General features: G+C 36.1%; 1 protein-coding gene across 2 annotated transcripts in view; it reads left to right on the top strand.

Moving 5' to 3' along the window:
• The window catches only part of RPAP2 (RNA polymerase II associated protein 2), an 89,068-nt gene that overhangs the window by 32,828 nt on the left and 35,040 nt on the right, over positions 1-21,200 (top strand). For both annotated transcript variants that reach the window (XM_007977966.3, XM_007977967.3), the window contains exons 9-11: positions 2,696-2,778; positions 5,676-5,756; positions 15,502-15,570. In XM_007977966.3, coding sequence (XP_007976157.1) covers positions 2,696-2,778; positions 5,676-5,756; positions 15,502-15,570 — 233 coding nt within the window. The remainder of the gene's footprint in view (positions 1-2,695; positions 2,779-5,675; positions 5,757-15,501; positions 15,571-21,200) is intronic.

The raw sequence follows: 21,200 nt of genomic DNA, 5'->3' as shown, positions 1-21,200 counted from the left end.
GAAATTCAGACTCTCATCCCCACCCCATATCTACTGAATGAGAATTACTTTTTAACAAGATCCCCAGAAGATGGGCATGCACATTAACATTTGAGAAGCACTGTTGGGGTGTGGTGGTTTGGGTTTTGGTTTTGGTCTGCTCATTCCATCAGTCACTGAGAAAGATGAGTTAAAATCTCTCACCTTAATTGTGGATTGATTATTTCTCCTTTTAGTTCTGCAAATTTTACTTTTTGAGACCATGTTATTGGATATAAATGTAAAATTGTTACGTCTTCCTGGTAAATTGAAACTCCTATCACTATGGAGCAATCTTTCTGTTTTTCTTCTTTACAGTCTACTTTGCTGACATTAACATTCTTGTATTAATGTGGTCAAGGACAATCTGTTTAGATTGATCATCTTTGTCCTTTATGTGGAGAATTTATTTTCATTTCATGTCACAATTGGTATATAGTATTTGGGTTTAAATCTACCATCTCACTCCTCTTTCTGTGTGTCCCACTTATTCTGTCTTCCTTTTCTCTCTTGCTTTCTTTTGCATTGAATCATTATTCCATTTTTTAGCCTCTGTTAAATTGTTTTTATATACTGTTTTATTGATCATTAAATGGTTACCCTAAGTGTTAAAACCTGAATCTTTGTCTTATTAAAGTCTAATGTAAGTTAATATTTTTATTGCTTCCTGGACAATTAGCACCTTAGAATGATTTAACTCCATCTATCCCTCTTGATCCCTCTCGACTTATGTTCTATTATTGGATATTTTTATTTTCTCTAAATTTCAAATATATTGCAAGATTATTTATAGCCAACACTCAGCTGGATTTATCCAATTAATTACTCTTTCATTGTTTTTCATTCCTCCTTCTATCCCCATTCTTCCATCTGGGATTATTTGCCTTGTGCCTGAAGAATATACTTCTCTTAGTATCAGTTGATAATGAATTTTCTCAGTTTTTCTTTGTCAGAAAATTCTTTATTTTACTTTCACTTTTGAAAGATATTTTTCCGTATTGAATTTTAGATGAGCAGTTATTTTCTTTCAGCCCATTGAAAATATCATTCCCTTGTCTTTTGGCTTCCATTTGTATCTCTTATTGCTACTCCTTTGAAAGTATTGTGTCTTCTTCCTCTAGCTTCGTTTAAGACTTTTTTTGTAAGTTTTGGAATGTTCCCAGTTATCTCCTAGATATTGCTTCTATTCCATTCTGCCTCTTCTCTTTAGTCTTTTTTTTTTACTGTATCTTGTAGGTCTCTTAATCTCCTTTGTGCTTTACATTATGTGTTTGGGGAGTGGTGACTGTGCTTCATTCTGGATATTTTCCTATTCAGCATTCTCTCTTCAGTCATTTCTACTATGCTCTTATGTCTACCCATTAGTTCTTACTTTTAAATACTGTATTTTTGTGTTCTAGGGTCTTCATTTTGTTACTTTATGTAGTTTCCAGTTCTCTGTCAAAAATTTTCAACCTTGTCATTTTTCTTTGAATATATTAAACATTTATTTAAATAATGCTGATAACTTCATTATTTAGATTCCCTGAGGATTGATCTCTGTAGGCTGTTTCAGATTGTTATCATATTGTCTTATTTTATTACATGCCAAACATTGTATATTAAAATTTAGAGAGATAACTGGAGACTCAGGATGATGTTATCTTCCTCTAGAATAGATTTATATTTGCTTCTGACATGATTTGTAGCTGTTCCATATCACTGTAATGTAATCAGAGATTAAGATGATTTCAAGGTGGGATTCACCTCCTGAAAGAACTAGTCTATTTCCTATTCTTTTTCTTATTCCTAGAGTATGGTCTTTCCAAGTCCTGGTCTTATATTTGGGGAGGGTTGCTCATACCCCTCCCTTCTTGAAGGATACCCTAAACTGTCTTTATTAGAAAAACTGCTCCGTTTTTCAATATCTAAATGGAAAATTAGTGCTCTATCTGTAATTACCTTCTCCAGGATCTCAGACTGTAATTCTTTATAGCCTTGTTAGCTCTCTGATGCTAACAAATGTGTTTCAAACAAATGTGGATTTTTTTTCCTCCAACTTTTTTCAGTTCTCAGAGAGTTGGTTTGAATTATCTTGTGTGACATTTCTAGAATGATTAGGGGTCAAATGACATAATGACAGAACTCCTCATAATATATTTATAGTATTTGCTAATTTTAATATTTTAATCCACTACATTTGTACAGCACTTAGCAGTTTACGAAATCTTTTTGTATACATTTTATCATTTAATAAAGGAGGTATTAATATCCCAATTACAAAGATGAGAAAACTAACTATCCAAAGAGGGCAAATGACTCAAGCAAGTTCACAACAGCCTAACAACTGAGTTGATACTCAAATTTAAATCTAATTCTCAAGTCTAGTTATTTTCCTACTATGCCACAGATACAAGCTTTTGTGTTTTTTTTTTTTTTTTTTTTTTTTTTTTTTTTTTTTTTTTTAATTTATTTATTATTATTAAACTTCAAGTTGTAGGGTACATGTGCACAACGTGCAGGTTTGCTACATATGTATACTTGTGCCATGTTGGTGTGCTGCACCCATCAACTCGTCATTTACATCAGGTATAACTCCCAATGCAAGCTTTTGTGTTTTAATGTTTATTGTTCTACTTATCAAAGAAAGAATGTAAACTTATGATTCTGTTTTGCTTTGTTTAAAAATGTGATTCAGCATGATTCCACCTTTCCACTGATAGACTCAAGTTCCCAGAACCAGATTAGAAAACGCATCGTACTTGAAAAGTTGAGTAAAGTGTAAGTATATAATTGCCATTCCAGCTTTGTAGTAGTTTTAAATTAACTTGACATTTATGAGCTCATAATGTGTAAGTATTATCCTCAAATTTTGAACATTTTGAAAAATAATGTGAAAAGTTTCCATGGATTTCTTCACTTGAGAAATTTGGATTTTTAAGATATTTTATCCAAGAAATACAAATTTTTGTGTAGAGGACACAGAGGCACATCATAAAGAGGAAGGTTGAGATTGTGGATTTAGAAGACCAAACTACGTTACTCCCACCTACTCAGTGAAGTCAGGGAAAAAAAATATCACAGCTAGACCCATTTAAATACTGATTTGTGGTAAATGTGTCACAGCAGTTTCAGATGTGAATAAGATGTTATTATAAAGTTTTAAGGGTCTGTTAACTCACTCTGCATGCATATCCTTAGAACCATTTCACACTCAGCAACTTGAGTTTTTGTTCAGCTCAACGTTGCACTTTTAGCTTTAAACTTCCCGTGGTGGAAAGTATTGCTCTTGTAATTAGCCCAGTCATAAATGACATTTAAAAATTGCTATCTTGGTTTTTCTTTCAAAAAGAACTTGAAGATTTTTTTTTCCTGAGGTGTGAGGGTTGTGCTGAACTTTTCAATCTGCATTTTCTTATTTTAGAAAATAACATGGAAACATGGAAAAGTGTGTCAGTCATTATTTAAGGGTTGTGAATATGAAGTTTTATTTTGTAGCAGTTTGAAAATACGGAAAACATTTCACATTAACCAAGGCATAAAGAAGAGTGAAGACAAAACTAATTATGTTATAGGAATTTTTTGTTGTTTGTTTATGAAAGCGTTTTCTTCTCATTATCAAAGTTAGACCTTTTTTGGTTTTTTATTTGAACCAACCAATTGTAAAAAGTGTTTATTTCAGAGTATCAGAGGAAATTAAATATGTTGGATATTAGATGACACTCAGGAATTAATTTGGATAGTTATGATCATTTTATTGTGATTATATAAGAAAGTGCCTTTGTATTTAGAGATAAAAATGGAAACAGGGGTCAAATGACATGACGACAGGTATTTACTTTAAAATATTACTACAAAATAAGAAAAAAATGGCCAGGTGTGGTGGCTCATGCCTGTAATACCAGAACTTTGGGAGGCTGAGGCAGGGGGATCACCTGAAGCCAGGAGTTCAAGACCAGCCTGGGCAACATAGTAAGACCCCATCTGTACAAAAATAAAAATAAAAATTAGGCCGGGTGCGGTGGCTCACGCCTGTAATCCCAGCACTTTGGGAGACTGAGGCAGGCAGATCACGAGGTCGAGAGATCGAGACCATCCTGTCTAACACGGTGAAACCCTGTCTCTACTAAAAATACAAAAAAAAAATTAGCCGGGCGTGGTGGCGGGCGCCTGTAGTCCCAGCTACTCAGGAGGCTGAGGCAGGAGAATGGCCCGAACCTGGGAGGCGGAGCTTGCAGTGAGCCGAGATCCCATCACTGCACTCCAGCCTGGGGGACAGAGTGAGATTTCATCTCAAAAAAATAAAATAAATAAAAATAAAAATTAATTGGGTGTTGTGGGGTTACTACTCAGGAGGCTAAAGTGGAGGATTGCTTGAGCCCAAGAGTTTGAGTCTGCAGCGAGCTGTGATTATGCTCGTGATTAAACTGTTCTCCATAGTGGGTGTACTAATTTCCATTGCCACCAACACTGTATGAGGGTTCCCTTGTCTCCACATTTCTCACCAGCATTTGTTATTGCCTGACATTTGGATTATGCCAGTGCACTCCAGTCTGAGTGCTAAAGGGAATGAGAAATGAAGCAAATGTAACAAAAATTAAGAAATTGAATCTGGAAATAGATATATGGGATTATTACTGTTCTTTCTATTTTGGAATATGTGTGAAACTTCCATAGTAAGAAGCTTTTTGTATTATCACACTGGTCTTAAAAAGAAGCTTTAAAAAAATAAAGTAACACATACTTTAGCAAATGAGGCAATACAGAATGGTTTAAAGAAGGAAGTAAAAATTACCCGTAATCCCACCACTCAACACTAACTACTATTAATATTTTGATGTGTATCCCTGACATGTATATGGCATATGTATATTCATTCTATTTGGTTCTCTCTATGGATAAACCTAGAAGGGATGAAATATGCTTGATATGTAATATATATGAAGTACAATGGTATTATATAATATGTTTTTATAAAAATAGGATGATACTATGTACATTTTTCATTTCACATCTATCATGAATATCTTTTTATATTAAAAAATAGATTCACATTATTTTAAATGTCTTATTCTATGAAATTGTTGTATCATAATTTATCTAACCAATCACCTATTGATACACATTTGTTTCCAATTTTTCACTACTAAAACTATTTCCGCAACAAGCATATTTTTTATGTTTATCTGATTATTTCCTTAGATTAAATTTTTTTCATAGTAAAACTGTTGGGTCAAACACATTTAAACTGTTAATATATATTGTCAGATTGCTTCATAAAAAGGTACTAATTTTTACTCCCACCATGAGGATTTAGTAAGGAAAAATATACCGCACTCTCAGATTGGACCATTTTGGGGGCAGTTGTGTTCTTTCCATCTTGGTCTAATATTTGAAAATAAACAGGTAAGTAAAACTAGGGACAAGAATGTAAATAGCTGCCAAAATGATTTTGCATTTCAGTGCTTCACACTCAGTAACAGACTACAAAGTGGAGTGTGGGGTAATCTTTCCTTATGAGTTCTCACCAGTCATAACCTAGGTTAACCTTTAAATCATGACTGCTTCTACCTAAATGCCATTATTACCTATGGGAAATTCAGATCTAGGCATGACCCAAAAAAAGTTTCCATATAATTAAGGTTGTTTTAAAATAAATGTAATTTTTAAATTTTCAGATTGCCTGGGCTTCTCGGTCCTCTTCAGATTACATTGGGAGATATTTACACACAACTTAAAAATCTTGTTCGAACTTTCAGGTTAGTATTTATATTACAATTATCCTTCTCAATTATTTTGACTTTATTTATTGCCTTGCAGAATCCAAAGGCACAGAGAAAGTAAGTGACTTACCTTTCAATGTCACAGATCTAAATACGGTATTCTATTTTTCTCCTCCACTAAACAACATTTTTCTCTTCTTTTTAATGCAACCTTTATTTGCTCAAGCCATTATATAGTTCACTTTGGATAGTTTATTTATGGAATAGCCTAAAACTGAGAAGGAAAATTATATGTCTGACACAAAGCCAGTAATACTATGGGTTTAAGTGAAATAGTAAATATATATTGGATGACCCACACTGTGCCAGGCACTATGGGTAATGTAAAAGAAACATAATGCCACTCTAAAGGAAGAACTCTCTTGTGTGAAGATCATGTGAGTACAGTGAACAGTACAAGACAGTGGGTAATTTAATATTGAATTACACAGAACAGACTAAAGTGCTAAGAACTTTAAAGGAAGGGAGAATAGAGAATTGATACCAATTGTGAGTGAAACTGTTGTGATTTTTCCTAAAACTATCAAGATAAAAGTATTCAATCAGGCTAAGACTAGGTTCTCTCTACCAAGAAGCATAGCAATAAGCCTCTAAATGCCTTATTAGTAGAATTGTACCAAATGCACATTTCAGCCAAATGCCAGTGACCAAATATTAAAATTAACATTTGCCTGTGGCTAATGTTGCACTGACACAGAATAAACTTCTAGGGTAGAAGAATTAATTTATCCAAGACATTTATCATATGTATTTATTATTGTAGTTTATTATTGTCAACAATAGCAGTCAGATTTTAGAAGTGTAAAATTACAGTACAGGAACAATTTCTTGGCACTGTCAGCTGTTAGATTTCTCTTGCAGTAACATACTGTACATCAGTAACACCTAATAGACAATCATTTTAAACTGGAACATTTAAAAACATCACTAACCTTTTTGTGTGCCAAAAGTAATTCAGGAAAAGGTTTTTCGGTAAGGATTTTACTAGAAAAGAGTTTTGTATCTAGAATTCAAAGTTTAAGGCAAACCTCAAAAAGTATTTGTCTTCAAAGACTTGTCTTCAGCTGCTGAAAAGGATAATTTGTAATAATTTACATTAAATTATCAAACCTTCATAGATTCAAAACTATAGATGTCTTAAAACATTATTCCAGAGTCTTCTATAGTGAACTTTGACTAAACAAAATGTGCTTGGGATATCTCAGTTTTCTCTAAGTTTTATCTTAACACTTTGTTATATCATGATTAGATATTATATTTGGATTATTATATATCTGTTGTTTATATAATTTAGGAATTTTTCCAACTCATGATAGTTTGAGGGGACACTGATTTTCATTCATCATCAATTCCCCAACAGAAATTTAAATACAGGTCTTCAAGGTTATTTTCTTTAATGTTGTGACTACTAGTAGGTAATACATTTCTGCAAAGTTTGAGTTATTATAAAATCTAATGTCTATTACTCTGTTTTAGATTATTTAAATTTTTATTAACCTATTCCCAAGATACGTTCTTGAGAAAGTAATCTAGTGTATTCAATATTTGTATTAACTATCAATCTATTTTCCTAAATAATTGAAAGTTGTTACTGATTGTTTTGTACTTAAAATTAAGTTTCACAGACATCATTAATTATTGTGGTATTTTACTCTTCAGTTGGCTGATAAAACAAGCACATAAAGACATTTTCACTTCATTTTATCTAGGATGTTTATATTTGAAGCTGAATGTTTAGGTAATGATAAACTGAATGATATGATTGTTCTAATTACTAAGATTTTTACCCTCACTAGGTGTCATGAAAACTATGCAATTTGAAGATTATTGATTACTCACAAGTTCAGGGATGTCAATCCTCAGATTGACCTTGGACTTTGCCAAAAGAGGGTTTGAGCAAAATAACAAGTCCAAAGCTGAACTTGTCTGCATGCTGTGTGCCCTGTTAGTAATGATGAGAGACATTTTTTAGGTATCCTGTCTTATACCTATCACAGAACCATGCATCCAAAAGGAGATAAAAAGTATTTAAAAACTGTCTACACTGATGATAAAGTTTAAATATATGTACACAGTATGGAAACACTGAAGTTTAGCATTTGTTCAGGATTTATCAGGGAATGAATATCATCATACTAACATAAAGTCGAGTGAGGGAAGATGAAGGTCAGATCAGGCAGAGGCTGATCATTGATTTTTTTTTTTTTTTTTTTTTTTTTTAAAGACAGGGTCTTGCTCAGTTGCCCAGGCTGGAGTTCAGTGATGCGATCATGGTTCACTGCAGCCTTAACTTCTGGGCTCAAGCATCAGCCTGGCTAATTTTTTTTTTAAGTTTTCTGTAGAGATAGGGGGCAGTCTCACTATGTTGCCCAGGCTGGTCTTGAACTCCTGCCCTCAAAAGATCCTGCTGTCTCTCAGAGTGCTGGGATTAGAGGCACAGGCAGGAGCCACAGTTCCTGATCATTTCATTGATTTTCAAAGGACTTGCCATTCACCTTCCTGCAGACAACACATATTTAATCACCATTCTGAGCAAACTGATAAAAGTTATGCTGTACATATCAGAAAACATTAGAATAAACCCTATGGTCTCCAACTACACATTTTTTATCCGGCTTATGTAGAATAGATTAACTAGCAATTTAATTTACTTTGTTTATATTTTTTAGAACAATATTTTTCTATAGATCTAATTTGGTGTCTCTTTTTTAAAAAACTATTCTGAGGTTCTCAAAAGTTACTAGAAACTTTAGGGAAAAAAAATGTTAGGCTACCCCAGATCCTTCTAATCAGTGAGATTTGCTCACATTTGGAAGCTTATTGGAATCACCTAGGGAGCCTTAAAAAATTACCACCTGTGTCCTACTCCCCCATCCAACCCCCACTCCCCCAAGGATTCTGATTTAACTGGTTTGGCATATGGCATTCAAGGGACAGGATTTTAATGCTTTCCAGGTGATTTTAATGGATAGTCAAAGCTGAGAACCTACTGCTCTAGGGCATAATGCAAAAAATAATAATAATAATTTTGGGACTAATACCTCACTGACCTTCCCGGTCCGTTGGTTTTCCTGCCTGCTCCCTTCTGGCAGCCAGTCAATAATTTTAGAACTTACTGAATGGAGACTGGTAATAGTGACATTTTTATTGTAGTGATTCTTCACAGTTGTTTTTTTTCTCCTACGTCTAAGGACCTCTTTATTTTTCCACCATAGAATTGTTAAGTAGTGACTAATTTGTGTTTTTTAAAATATTATTATTATTAATGAAAAATACAGCCAGGCACAGTGGCTCAAGTCTGTAATCCCAGCACTGCAGATATGAGGAGACATTCAAATGCCCTTTTCCTCTTATAAACTATTATCATTTTTTTCTGTCATTCCTATTTTCTGGCTCTAAGTCCCTTCTAGTTACTTTCTGCATTATTTAAAGACTTGATTATGTGACATCTGAGATTTGCTTCAAAATTATCTAGATTAGCAGTAGTGTTGAATATGGGGTTTTATAGAAGAAACGTGATTAGCTGGGAGTTGGTAATTGTCAAAGTTGTGATGTGTATATAGGAATTTATTTTATATTATCTCTACTTTTATATATGTTTGAAATTTAATAAAAAGCATTGGGAAAATAAGCCCCAAAACATATGCTTTATTTTGGTAGGAGGTGTTATAAAATTCTGTTCCAAAAACCTTGGTGTTAATTATTTTTGAAAATCTTTACTCTTTAATAACTATAAGTCAAAGTCTGTAGCTTTGATAAAAATTGCTTAAATTGGCTTCACTGTCCTTCAGAAAAGTGTCAGTTGCTTAGAATACAGAATGACCTCTGATAAGATAGCTGATTTGAAGTCTTCAGATTCCAGATTCTGGACAACGTTGGCAGGTCTGTGACAGTTTGTAGGCTAGGGCTGCCAGGCGAAGCTTCTGGAAAAATGCCATATTGATGACAGTAACTATTGTTGAGAAGTCTTTTCAATCAATACTGATAATGGGAAAGAGTTGACATAAATAACCATATCCTTCTCTCTGAAATGGCAATCAATAATAGGAACTTGTAGAACAGTGATTCTCAAGCCAGTTGTGCATCAGAATTACCTGGGGAGCTTTTAACAACTATAGATGTCCGGCTTCCACCCTAGAGATTGAGTTTCATTCGGCTAGGGTGGGCCTCAGTCATTAGTATTTTCTAAAAGCGCCCCCGCTAGATAATTCTAATGTGTAGCCAGGGTTGAGAGCCTATTTTGGGACCTAAACATAAAGCAGCTTTTTCGGCTCTACGAGAATTTCCCCAGTGAATAGAACTGTCCTTTCCACTGAATTGCATTACAAATCTGCTATCTAGAATGTTACATTGGTTTACCTGTCATAGCGTAAAGCAGGTTCCATCAGAATCTGCTTGATAATGATTCACTGTCATCAGTGTTGAATCTAGGTATTTTTCTAAATTAGATTTGAATTAAAATTATATTTTGACACAAAAGTCCATTTTAAATTTAATCAGTGATGAATCAAGGTATTTCAATCTGTATGAATTTCAAATTATGTTTTGAAAATCTGCTTTTTTTTTTGAGACGGAGTCTCGCTCTGTTGCCCGGGCTGGAGTGCAGTGGCCAGATTTCAGCTCACTGCAAGCTCCGCCTCCCGGGTTTACGCCATTCTCCTACCTCAGCCTCCCGAGTAGCTGGGACTACAGGCACCCACCACCTCGCCCGGCTAGCTTTTTGTATTTTTTTAGTAGAGACGGGGTTTCACCGTGTTAGCCAGGATGGTCTCGATCTCCTGAGCTTGTGATCCGCCTGTCTCGGCCTCCCAAAGTGCTGGGATTACAGGCTTGAGCCACCGCGCCCGGCCTGCTTTTTGTTTATTTTTATTTTTGAGACAGAGTCTTACTCTGTCACCCAGGCTGGACTGCAGTGCTGTGATCTCAACTCACTGCAACCTCTGCCTCCCAGGCTCAAGCAATCCTCCCACCTTAGCCTCCTGAGTAGCTGGGATTACAGGCACACACCACCATGCCCTGCCAATTTTTGTATTTTTTGTAGAGAGGAGGTTTCACCATGTTGCCCAGGCTGGTCTGGAACTCCTGAGCTCAAGCAATCTGCCTGCCTCCCAAAGTGCTGGTATTACAGGCATGAGCCACCATACCTGGCCTGAAAAATCTGCTTTTTAAATGTTTTCTGTCAAATATTACTGTTTCCCTTTTAAATTGTCACTCAAACAATAGTAAATACATTCATTTAGCATCTGTGCTGGAAATTATTTTGGCTCAACAATAGGAAAAATATGAAAACAGGTGAAATTTCGCTAGTTTGCTACTAGAAGTACTTTGAAATGAAAGCAAAACCTCTTATTTGTGTTCTCTCCAGTGCCTGGAACGGTGGTAATACAGCAGACACTCTAAATACGTTTTTGGTGAATGTATAAGTGAATTATGAAATCTTAAATCTGTCTTAACTCTACAAGATTTGAGTATAATAGAAAAGGAAATACTTTTTTGAGTCGTAGTCTTGCTTTGTCGCCCAGGCTGGAGTGCAGTGATGCAATCTTGGCTCACTGCAACCTCCACCTCCCGGGTTCCAACGATTCTCCCGCCTCAGGCTCCCAAGTATCTGGGATTACAGGCATGCACCAACACACCCAGCTAATTTTTGTATTGTTAGTAGAGATGGGGTTTCATGATGTTGGCCAAGCTGGTCTTGAACTCATGACCTCATGATCTGCCTGCCTCGGCCTCCCAAAGTGCTGGGATTACAGACGTGAGCCACCACACCTGGCCAGGAAAGGAAATTCTGTTCTGTCATTTTATTCCTATATGCTTATCCTTATTTGAGCTAGCTCCTTTGGCCATATGCTAGATATTGTTTGATTTGCTACAAGTACATCAGTGAACAAAACAGACAAATCCCTTCACTCATGGAACTTACTTCTAATAGATGGAGTACAAAAATATGCCCTTTTCCTTTTCTTTGCCCATTCTTCTCCTTCTCACCCCAGAAGCAGGGAAATCAGATAGTACTGAGGAGGGAGAAATTTGCACTTTTTAATAGGCTGATTAAGGAAGACCTCATTGAGAAGACACTGTTTGTGTAAAGACCCGAAAGGAGGTAAGGGAGCAAGCTGTGTTGCTGTCTGTGAAACTATGGCAGACAGGGAAGAGCAGGTGCAAAGACTCTAAAGCAGGAACAGGCCTGGTGTATTCACAGAATATTTAGGTTGCTGATGAGGTTAGAGAAATGAGCAGAGGCAAGAGTAGAGAGATACGTGGTCAGAGAAGTATGGGATTGGGGTTGGGTGTAGTACAGATTGTATAGGCTTTGTAGCTATGATCATTCTTTGACCTTCACTCTGAGTGAGATGGAGGGTAATTGGTAGGTCCTGAACAGAGAAATGACATGATCTAACATATATTTTTTAACAGCATCATTTTGGCTCCCAAGTTGATAATTACAACAGATGAGCAGAGGCAGAGAGACCAATACAGCTAGAAATAGCCAGGGCTATTTTGGTAATCTAGGTAAGAAATGGTGTGGCTGAAGAGAAAACGGTGGAGGTAATAAGAAGTGATTAGATCCTATTTTGAAGGTGGAATCATTAGAATTGGTGACTGGCTGGACATGGGATGTGAGAGAGTCAAGTTTAACCATAAGATTTGTGGCCTGAGCAACTGGATTCTGGAAGGATAGGGTAAGCCATTTACTGAGATAGGAGTGTCACACCATCCTTAGTTTTGGGGGCAGGATGAAGAGCCCAGTTTTGGCGCTACCAAATTTTGAGATGCCTGTTAGACATCCAAGTAGAAGTGTCAAGTGGACCATTAGATATAGAAATCTGGAATTCAAGGAGGAGGTCCAGGCTAGAGGTAATACATTTGGGAGTTGTCAGCATATAGTTTCTAATATTTAAAGTCATAAGATTGGATGACATCACCAAGGGAAAGAGTGTTTGTTTATACAGGAGAGAAGAGACCTAAGGCCAGAGGCCCTGGGACACTCCAGTATTAAAATGTTCAAGGAGGGTGCTCATGAGAGGTAGGGGAACCAGGCAAGTGAAAACTTGGTGAAGAAAATGTTTCCTGGAGAAGGGAGTGATTGTCAAGTGCTGGACAGATTAAGATGAGAGTTGTGAAATGTCTGTTGGATTTGGCAGTGTGGCTGTCTCTTGTACAGTTAATCCTCACAAGAACCCTATGAGGTGGTTGATATTATTGTCCTTATTTTACCAAATTAAGTTTCATAGCCATCAAACAATGTGTCCAAAATAAAACACTACTGAGGACATATCTGGGTATTAAACCCTTATCTTTCAGACTCTAACCATTATATACTGTACTTCCTTTTTCTATCATGTAGGCTTTTTTAAATTTTAGAAAATGATGGGAAAATTCAGATTAATGTAACAAAATATATCCTCCACTCAGAATTAATAGAATTTAATATTTTCTAAAATTTGATTCAGATATATATTTTAAATAAAATGTTATATAATTATTCAAAAAATATTAATTGAATGCCTACTGACTGCCAGCCACTTGTTCTGGAAACTTACAATAAATAGTGAAGTACACAAAGACTCTTGCCCTCTGAGAAGAAAAAACAGAAAATAAACAACAATTATATATTAGAAGGCAATAAGTGGTATGGAAAAAAAAGAAAAACATATAGCAGAATAAGGAGGTCAGGAGTATTGGGTTTGGGAGGTAGAGGGCAAGTTGTACTTTTTAATACTGTGGTCCGGATAGGCCTTATTGCAAAGATGACATAAGGAAACTTACCTGGAAGAAGATACTTTCAGATGGACGGAATAGCTGGTGCAAAGGAGGAGGGCATGAAGTCAGTCCCCTTTGTTCCCTTTCCCAATCCATTCTTTGTTCCTCCCCAGAAGCAACTGGTACTGTGAAGTAGATGTGTATCCTTCTAGTCTTTGTTTTTATGTTTACTGCCATAAACAATATTTAGTATTTAGTCTGTTCTTGATTTATATAAATAATGCTATACCAGCCGGGCACTGTAGCTCATTCCTGTAATCCCGGCACTTTGGGAGGCCGAGGCAGGTGGATCACTTGAGGCCAGGAGTTAGAGACCAACCTGGGCAACATAGTGAAACCCCACCTCTACAAAAATACAAAAATTAGGCGTGGTGGCACATGCCTGTAATCCCAGCTACTTGGGAGGCTGAGACAAGAATTGCTTAAACTCGGGAGGTGGAGGTTGCAGTGAGCCGAGAGCATGGCACTGCACTCCAGCCTGGGTGACAGAGCAAGACTCTGTCTTAAAAAAAAAAAAAAAAAAGCCATGCCATGTTTGCTTTCTTTCATTCAAAATTATGATGAGCAAAATATGTAAATCTAGTTTATTCATTTTAACCGCTATTTAATATTTTATAAATATGCCACAGTTTATTTTTCTCTCTATTACAAGCAGAGTTACATTAACAACCTTCACACACATTTTTTTATGTATAAGTGAGAGTATTTTTAGGCTTTATATCTAGAAGTATGTAAATAGCTGGGCTGTATATGCATTTTCAACTTTATTAGATATTGCCAGATTGTCATTCAATTGCTCACATCAACAGTGTGTTGCACTATTTCTTCCCATCCTCACCAACCTTGGTATTGCCAGTCTTTCATTTTTCCAGGTGGATGGAGTGAATTATTGTCTTTATATTAATTTCTCAAATTATTAGTGAGATTGAGCTCCCTTTCAAATTTTTATTGTCCATTTCAAATTCCTTTATAAATTCCCTGTTCATATCCTTTACCATTTATTTATTGGCTGATATTTTCTTATTGATTTATATCATTTTTAAATTTAGAGTGATCTTTCTAAATGCTTTCTGAGAAACTAAGATGACTACAGAGTTTTTTGTTGCCACTAATGGCTTAGTGATAAAATTTACTTCTGATTTTTTTAAAAACTTAAGTTTTCTTTAATAAAGACCTATTCTTATAATTTATTAAGCCACTCTTATTTCTGTAAATTATGGATTATAACATCCCTTAATTGCCTGCTACCAACCTAGCATGAGATGGAAAGGTACAGAAGATGAAGTAAAGTTACAATCAGAAATTGCTTACCTTAAGCCAGACACAGCAGCATGTACCTGTCATCCCAGCTACTCAAGAGGCTGAGTCAGGAGGATCTCTTGAGCTCAGGAATTCAAGGCTACAGTGTACCATGATCATGTCTGTGAAGAGCCACTGCACCGCAGCCCAGGCAACATAGCAAGATCCCATTTCTTTAAAAAAAAAAAAGAAAGAAAAGAAGAAGGAGAGAGAAGAAAGAAAGAGAGAAGAGGAGGAGGAAGACGAAGAGAAGAGAAGAGAGAGGAGGGGAGGGGAGATGAGGGGAAGGGAGGAGAGGAATTGCTTGGTTAGGGGAAAGCATAGAGAATATTATGAGTATGTGTGTTGGGGGTGTGTGTATTTTAATCAAGCAATTTAGTTTCCCACATTGTTCCTATATGTTTATCTTGTCTAGTGGTAATATTATTAAAAACATAAAAAAGTGGGGATGGAACACTTCCTTTTGAGATGGCCATTATCAGATAGTGACTATTGAGCCGCATTATTATACTATTGACTCTGTCCTGTCAAATATAACAAGTATTTTAAAAAAATAGTGCTTCTGTGGCACATTATAATAAATCTGATGTTCTCTAGAAAGAAATAGAAAGTTTACTTAAAGGTAACACTCCTTGGATAAATTTTATCTGTCTTTCAGGTTAACAAATAGAAATATTATACACAAACCTGCGGAATGGACTTTAATTGCTATGGTGTTGCTGTCATTGTAAGTACTCTCTCAGATTTTAACTCTAAATACTAAGTGTGAAGCATATTAATTAGGGAAAAACAAAGTGATCCACTGATTTTGTAAACTGCCTTGGAAAATATCATACCTCTATTTTGTGCCTTGTTTTCCTTTCCTATGTAATAAAACAACTTTTATATAAAGTGATATGTAATTATTCTCTATATTTTTTTTACCATCTTTTCTTCTGTATACCTTATTCTTTACAAATACTATTTGTTATCATCTCTTTTTTTTTTTTTTTTTTTGAGACAGGGTCTTGCTCTGTCGCCCAGGCTGGAGTACATTGGCGTGATCTCGGCTCCCTGCCACCTCTGCCTCCCAGGCTCAAGCAATTCTCCCACCTCAGCCTCTCTAGTGGCTGGGACTACAGCCACGCACCACCATGCCTGACTAATTTTTATATTTTTTGTAGAGACAGTGTCTTGCTATATTGCCCAGGCTGGTCTCGAACTCCTGGACTCAAGAGATCCACCTGCCTCTACCTTCCAAAGTGCTAGGATTATAGGCATGAGCCACCACACCCAGCCTGTTATCATCTTTGAAAGAGACAAACATCCTCATGTGGAGTATATACAGAATAGTCTTTTAGTTTCATTTTTAGTAGTCCATTGTATTAACATTGAATGGGCTTCATTATTTTACATCTGTATTTTTACATATCTAATATTATTTTGTTTTTCAACATACTTTATTAGCATCAAAAAAGTTTTTTAAATTAATGTACAATTTTAAAATCTGACAGGTTTAAAGGAACTAAACCAGATGCTTACTACAAAAGCATATATAAAACATTTAATACTCATTCAGCTTTTAAGAAACCACTAGTGGTTTCTAAGGCTGTTTATCAATAGGGTTACAACTATTTAATAAGTGTAGCATTTTTCAGCTTGAATTGTAAAATTCTTCTTTTGAGGATCATTCATTATTGCATTACTGTTGCTGCTTGGTGCTTGTTAGAGGTCATTGAAGCCCATAGGACATGGAAAACTTACCAGACACTCACAGGTCAAAAAGTGTTATGAATCAATCTCATAGCCTCTCCAGCCCTGCTTTCTCCTTCTTTGATATTACTTCAGTCTGACATGTTATTCTGGCTTAGTACTGTCCCTAGGAAGGCTGTGCTGAGAAGCATTAGAGTAGGCTTCAGTGAGCCAGAATCTGTGTCACCCAACCAGATACAACTCACATGATTCATTAAATCAGAACATAGAAAATAACTTTACTTGAATGCCCTGATATAAATTTTTTATCAACCATAAGAACAAATCTTTTGTCATTTCTACTATTCAGTGTTCCAGCTGAACTGGTAATTTGTGAACTGATCTTATGAATTTTTTAGAAAGTTTTTTCCATTTTATGAAATTTGTAAATATTTTGGTCACTGGCAAAGGAAATATCAGTATCTCTGCTCACCCACCAGATCATATGCCTGCTAATAAACCCTTATAGACAACTGTTTAACTGTACTTCTGCAATTCATTATACTAAAGGGAGAAGTAACTTTTTTGGTTGACAAGTCAGAGGCCTAGGCTCAGCACTAATCTCAGAATCTTGCTTTCTCAGCCACTTACTGAAGGTATTATCGTCATGAGCACTGCTTACTGAAGACACATTAAGTCCTACTGTTTTTGGATTAAATTTTTGCCGTATCTTATCTAAAATATATAGCAAAGAACTGAAAAAGTATGGAAAATGAAATAATAAAGGCTACCATTAAAATTTCATATGATTATTCCATACAAAAGTAAACCTCTCTAGTGTTTGATTTTAATAGAGGCATCCATGTGGCACAAAATACTGAAAGCTTTGCTAGTCCTTTTATGCACTGTTTGACTTCTTTAACTTTGGATATAATGTAGGGAACCTCTTATTTCAAGAGTCAGTGACCCATAAAAATAGTGCCTTAATTGAATTCAAGGAACACATTGCACACATTTTAGTGTAGTGTATCGCGTGTTTCATATTGGACAATCAATCTTTTTTTTTGAGATGGAGTCTCGCTCTGTTGCCCAAGCTGGAGTGCAATGGCGCAATCTCGGCTCACTGCAACCTCTGCCTCCCAGGTTCAAGTGATTCTCCTGCCTCAGCCTCCTGAGTAGCTGGGATTACAGGCACCTGCCACCATGCCCAGTAGAGTTGGGGTTTCACTATGTTGGTCAGGCTGGTCTTGAACTCTTGACCTTGTGATCCGCCTGCCTTGGCCTCCTAAAGTGCTCTGATTACAGGCATGAGCCACTGCATCCGGCCTAGTGCAATCAATCTTGAAATTGTAGCAGTAAACACTATTTGCTTTTGTCATTCACCTTGCATCCCTCCTCTCTTTCGTTATGCCCTATTCCCTACTGCTAGATCTAACCTTCCTTCTCCTAGTCATTGGTCAACTGGACAACTAAAATCTTTCCCAGTTAGGGGAAACCCTTTTGGCTTCTTTAAAAATCTTTGGTCACTATAGACACCAAGACAGGTGGTGTTTCCTAGGGTTTTGCCTTTGAAATCTTGTTTTCTGTTAATTCTAACTTTTGCTCTTGGCCTTCCTTGCAGATTCTTTTCATTCTGCATTTGCACATTCTGTATCTTCACTAGCTGAATCTCCCTATTCTTTTGATTATCAGCTTCTATGACTTCTGTCTCCTGCGCTGTATTATTTTCTTATTTCCTCTTTTCTCAGAAATTCCCCTTTAGCTTTTCATATTTCTGCCCCCACTGGAAATCTGTGGCTCAACTGATAGACTTTTTTTTATTTCTGGCTTTGTCCATTTGTCACCTTTTTATTGCAATTACTACTGTACAAGTTAGGGATAAAATAAAATACATATTCATCATGTGAAAACTCCATTGACTTCTATAAAGTACTTTAATGTGTATATCCACCCCTTTTCTCCCCTTTAGAGTTTCACAATTACTTTTTAGAGAAGGCATTTTGTCATTGGGGAAAGCAAAAGCAGGCATGGGGGCCAGCATTGGATAAATACCCTTACAGTGAAAAATATGGAGACTTTAGACACCCAGAGACATGCACATATAAAGAGAAAGGAGGAAACACACGCACACATATTTGTGGAGAAGTAACCTCACCTTTCAGCCTTTTAGCTTATTGCCAGTAACACTGACTGTAGGCATACATGGGAGTATATCTTTTTAAAAAATAATTATCCTATAATTCAGAAAATTTTCACATCTACTCTCAAATTTCCAATGGAATTTTTAAGTCACAACTTGTAGACATTTCTGGAATTCATGTTTTAAAGCAAACTGCTTAAAAGTCTTTATAGCTAGGCAAAAGATTCTAAATGGCAGTTGTTACTTAAGATGAATATAAGATAATATGTTCAGTAGTACTGTTCTTTATATATGAACATTGCTAAGTTTTATTATTACTATAATAGCATTTGTTTCATCCATGAAAGCTGTTTTCAGAATTCCTTATGTGAACTCTTAGAAGAGGATACATCCATACACCTATATATAATTGTATTAATATGTTGCTATAATGCCACAAGTCTAACTCTTGTTAAAGGGGGAAAAAATCAACATTTTGACCAAAACGTGATAGTCCAGGACAACATAAATAAAACTGAGTCTTGAATTTTCACACCTTTATTCTTAAAGGAAATAAGGAGTTTTGGTAGCAAGCCATCTTCTCCTGGTGACTTTCATTGCTCTTTCACAGATGTATTAACATTTTTAAAATCTGTGCCAGGTGCAGTGGTTCATGCCTATAATCCTGGCATTTTGGGAGACTGAGGCAGAAGGATTGCTTGAGCCTAGGAGTTGAAGACCAGCCTGAGCAACATAGTGAGACTCTGTCTCTACAAAAAATAAAAACATTAGCCAGGCATGGTGGCATATATATCTGTAGTCCTAGCGACTAGAGAAGCTGTGGTGGTAGGATCGCTTCAGCCCAGGAGATAAGGCTGCAGTGAGCCATAATCGTACCACTGCACTCAAGCATGGGTAACAGAGCAATACCCTATCTCAAATAAGAATAATAATTTGGACCATAACATGTAATCTATCAGTGTATACTGATGGAAATTGTATTTGCGTATCTCAGAAAAAAATCTGATCAAACAGAGTTGGTACAGTTGATCATTGCACACTCAATGAAATGCATCCCATATGAAAATACATCATGACCTATTCCTACTTCATTTTGGTTTCTCACTTATTCCATGGAACTTGAATTACTATTGTGATTGCAACATTTATTGATATTTATACTATGAATTCAGACCCTACGTGGTTACCCAAGAGCACATGGAAAGATCCTTTAAAGCAGAGCTTAAGCACTATACATTTATGAAGGAATTAATGTTTCTTTAATTCCTTTAAAAATGTCCTCCTGTTCTTATTTAATAAATGTTATAAAGACGCTGAAGCACTCCTTATACAAAGAAGAACATATATAATAGTGATAATTGACTTTTTTTTTAAAAGAACTCATTAGAAATGCAAAAAAATAACCTGATAAATGCTCAGATTTATTGCTTAAGTACTTGGTTGTAATTTTGTGTCTTAGTTGAAGTTTATCAGACTTTACTCTTAGATCTGATTTTGTTCCTGTAAAAGGTACTATATAGTGAAATAATATAGAGTTGAACCTGATTTTCTTAACTAAATATGCACTATTGAGATGTTAGGCTTTCTCCACAATCTTTGATGCATGACTTTTAATAAAAATGTATGTAAATATATATAGATAGTCTTGTATAGGCCAGGTGCAGTGGCTCACGCCTGTAATCCCAGCACTTTGGAAGGCAGGGCAGGCAGATCAGTTGAGGTCAGGAGTTTGTGACCAGCCTGGCCAACATGGTGAAACCTCATCTCTACTAAATATACAAAAATTAGCCGGGCATGGTGGGGCATGCCTGTAGTTCCAGCTACTCCGGAGGCTGAGGCAGGAGAATCACTTGAACCCAAGAGACAAAGGTTACAGTGAGCTGAGATGGCGCCACTGCACTCCAGCCTGGGCGACAGAGTGAGACTGTCTCAAAATAAAAGATAGTCTTCCGTAAATATTTAGTACCTATATACTCTACTGTGTAAAGCTTATTAATGTATTTATATATTTTGAAGTTAGAAAGGACAGTAGGCCGGGTACAGTGTCTCATGCCTGTGAGCACTTTGGGAAGCTAAGGCGGGTAGATCACAAAGTCAGGAGATTGAGACCATCCTGGCCAACATGGTGAAACCCCATCTCTACTAAAAATATAAAAATTAATTGGGCGTGGCATGCCTGTAATCCTAGGTACTCGGGAGGCTGAGGCAGGAAAACTGCTTGAACCAGAGAGTCAGAGGTTGCAGTAAACCAAGATTGCGCCACTGCACTCCAGCCTGGTGATAGAGCGAGACTCTGTCTCAAAGAAAAAAGAAAGAACCATAATGAATTGCATAAAATTATGTTTTATGATGTGGTATTTTGATATGATTTAGGTATATCATATTTGTTTTTATATTCCTCATAATTCCATGTTACCCACAATATAAGAAACCAGAAAGTAAAGAATCGCTTTTAATCATGGTCACAGTATTCAGAATAGCTTTTTTGAAAAGATTTAACTGGTATTTTGAGAAGATTTTCTAGCCATAGGACACATCGCTCGCTC

This window comes from Chlorocebus sabaeus, chromosome 20 (genome assembly GCF_047675955.1).
Source record: "Chlorocebus sabaeus isolate Y175 chromosome 20, mChlSab1.0.hap1, whole genome shotgun sequence".
NCBI lineage: Eukaryota > Metazoa > Chordata > Mammalia > Primates > Cercopithecidae > Chlorocebus > Chlorocebus sabaeus.
This window is presented reverse-complemented; position numbering and strand designations above follow the sequence as displayed.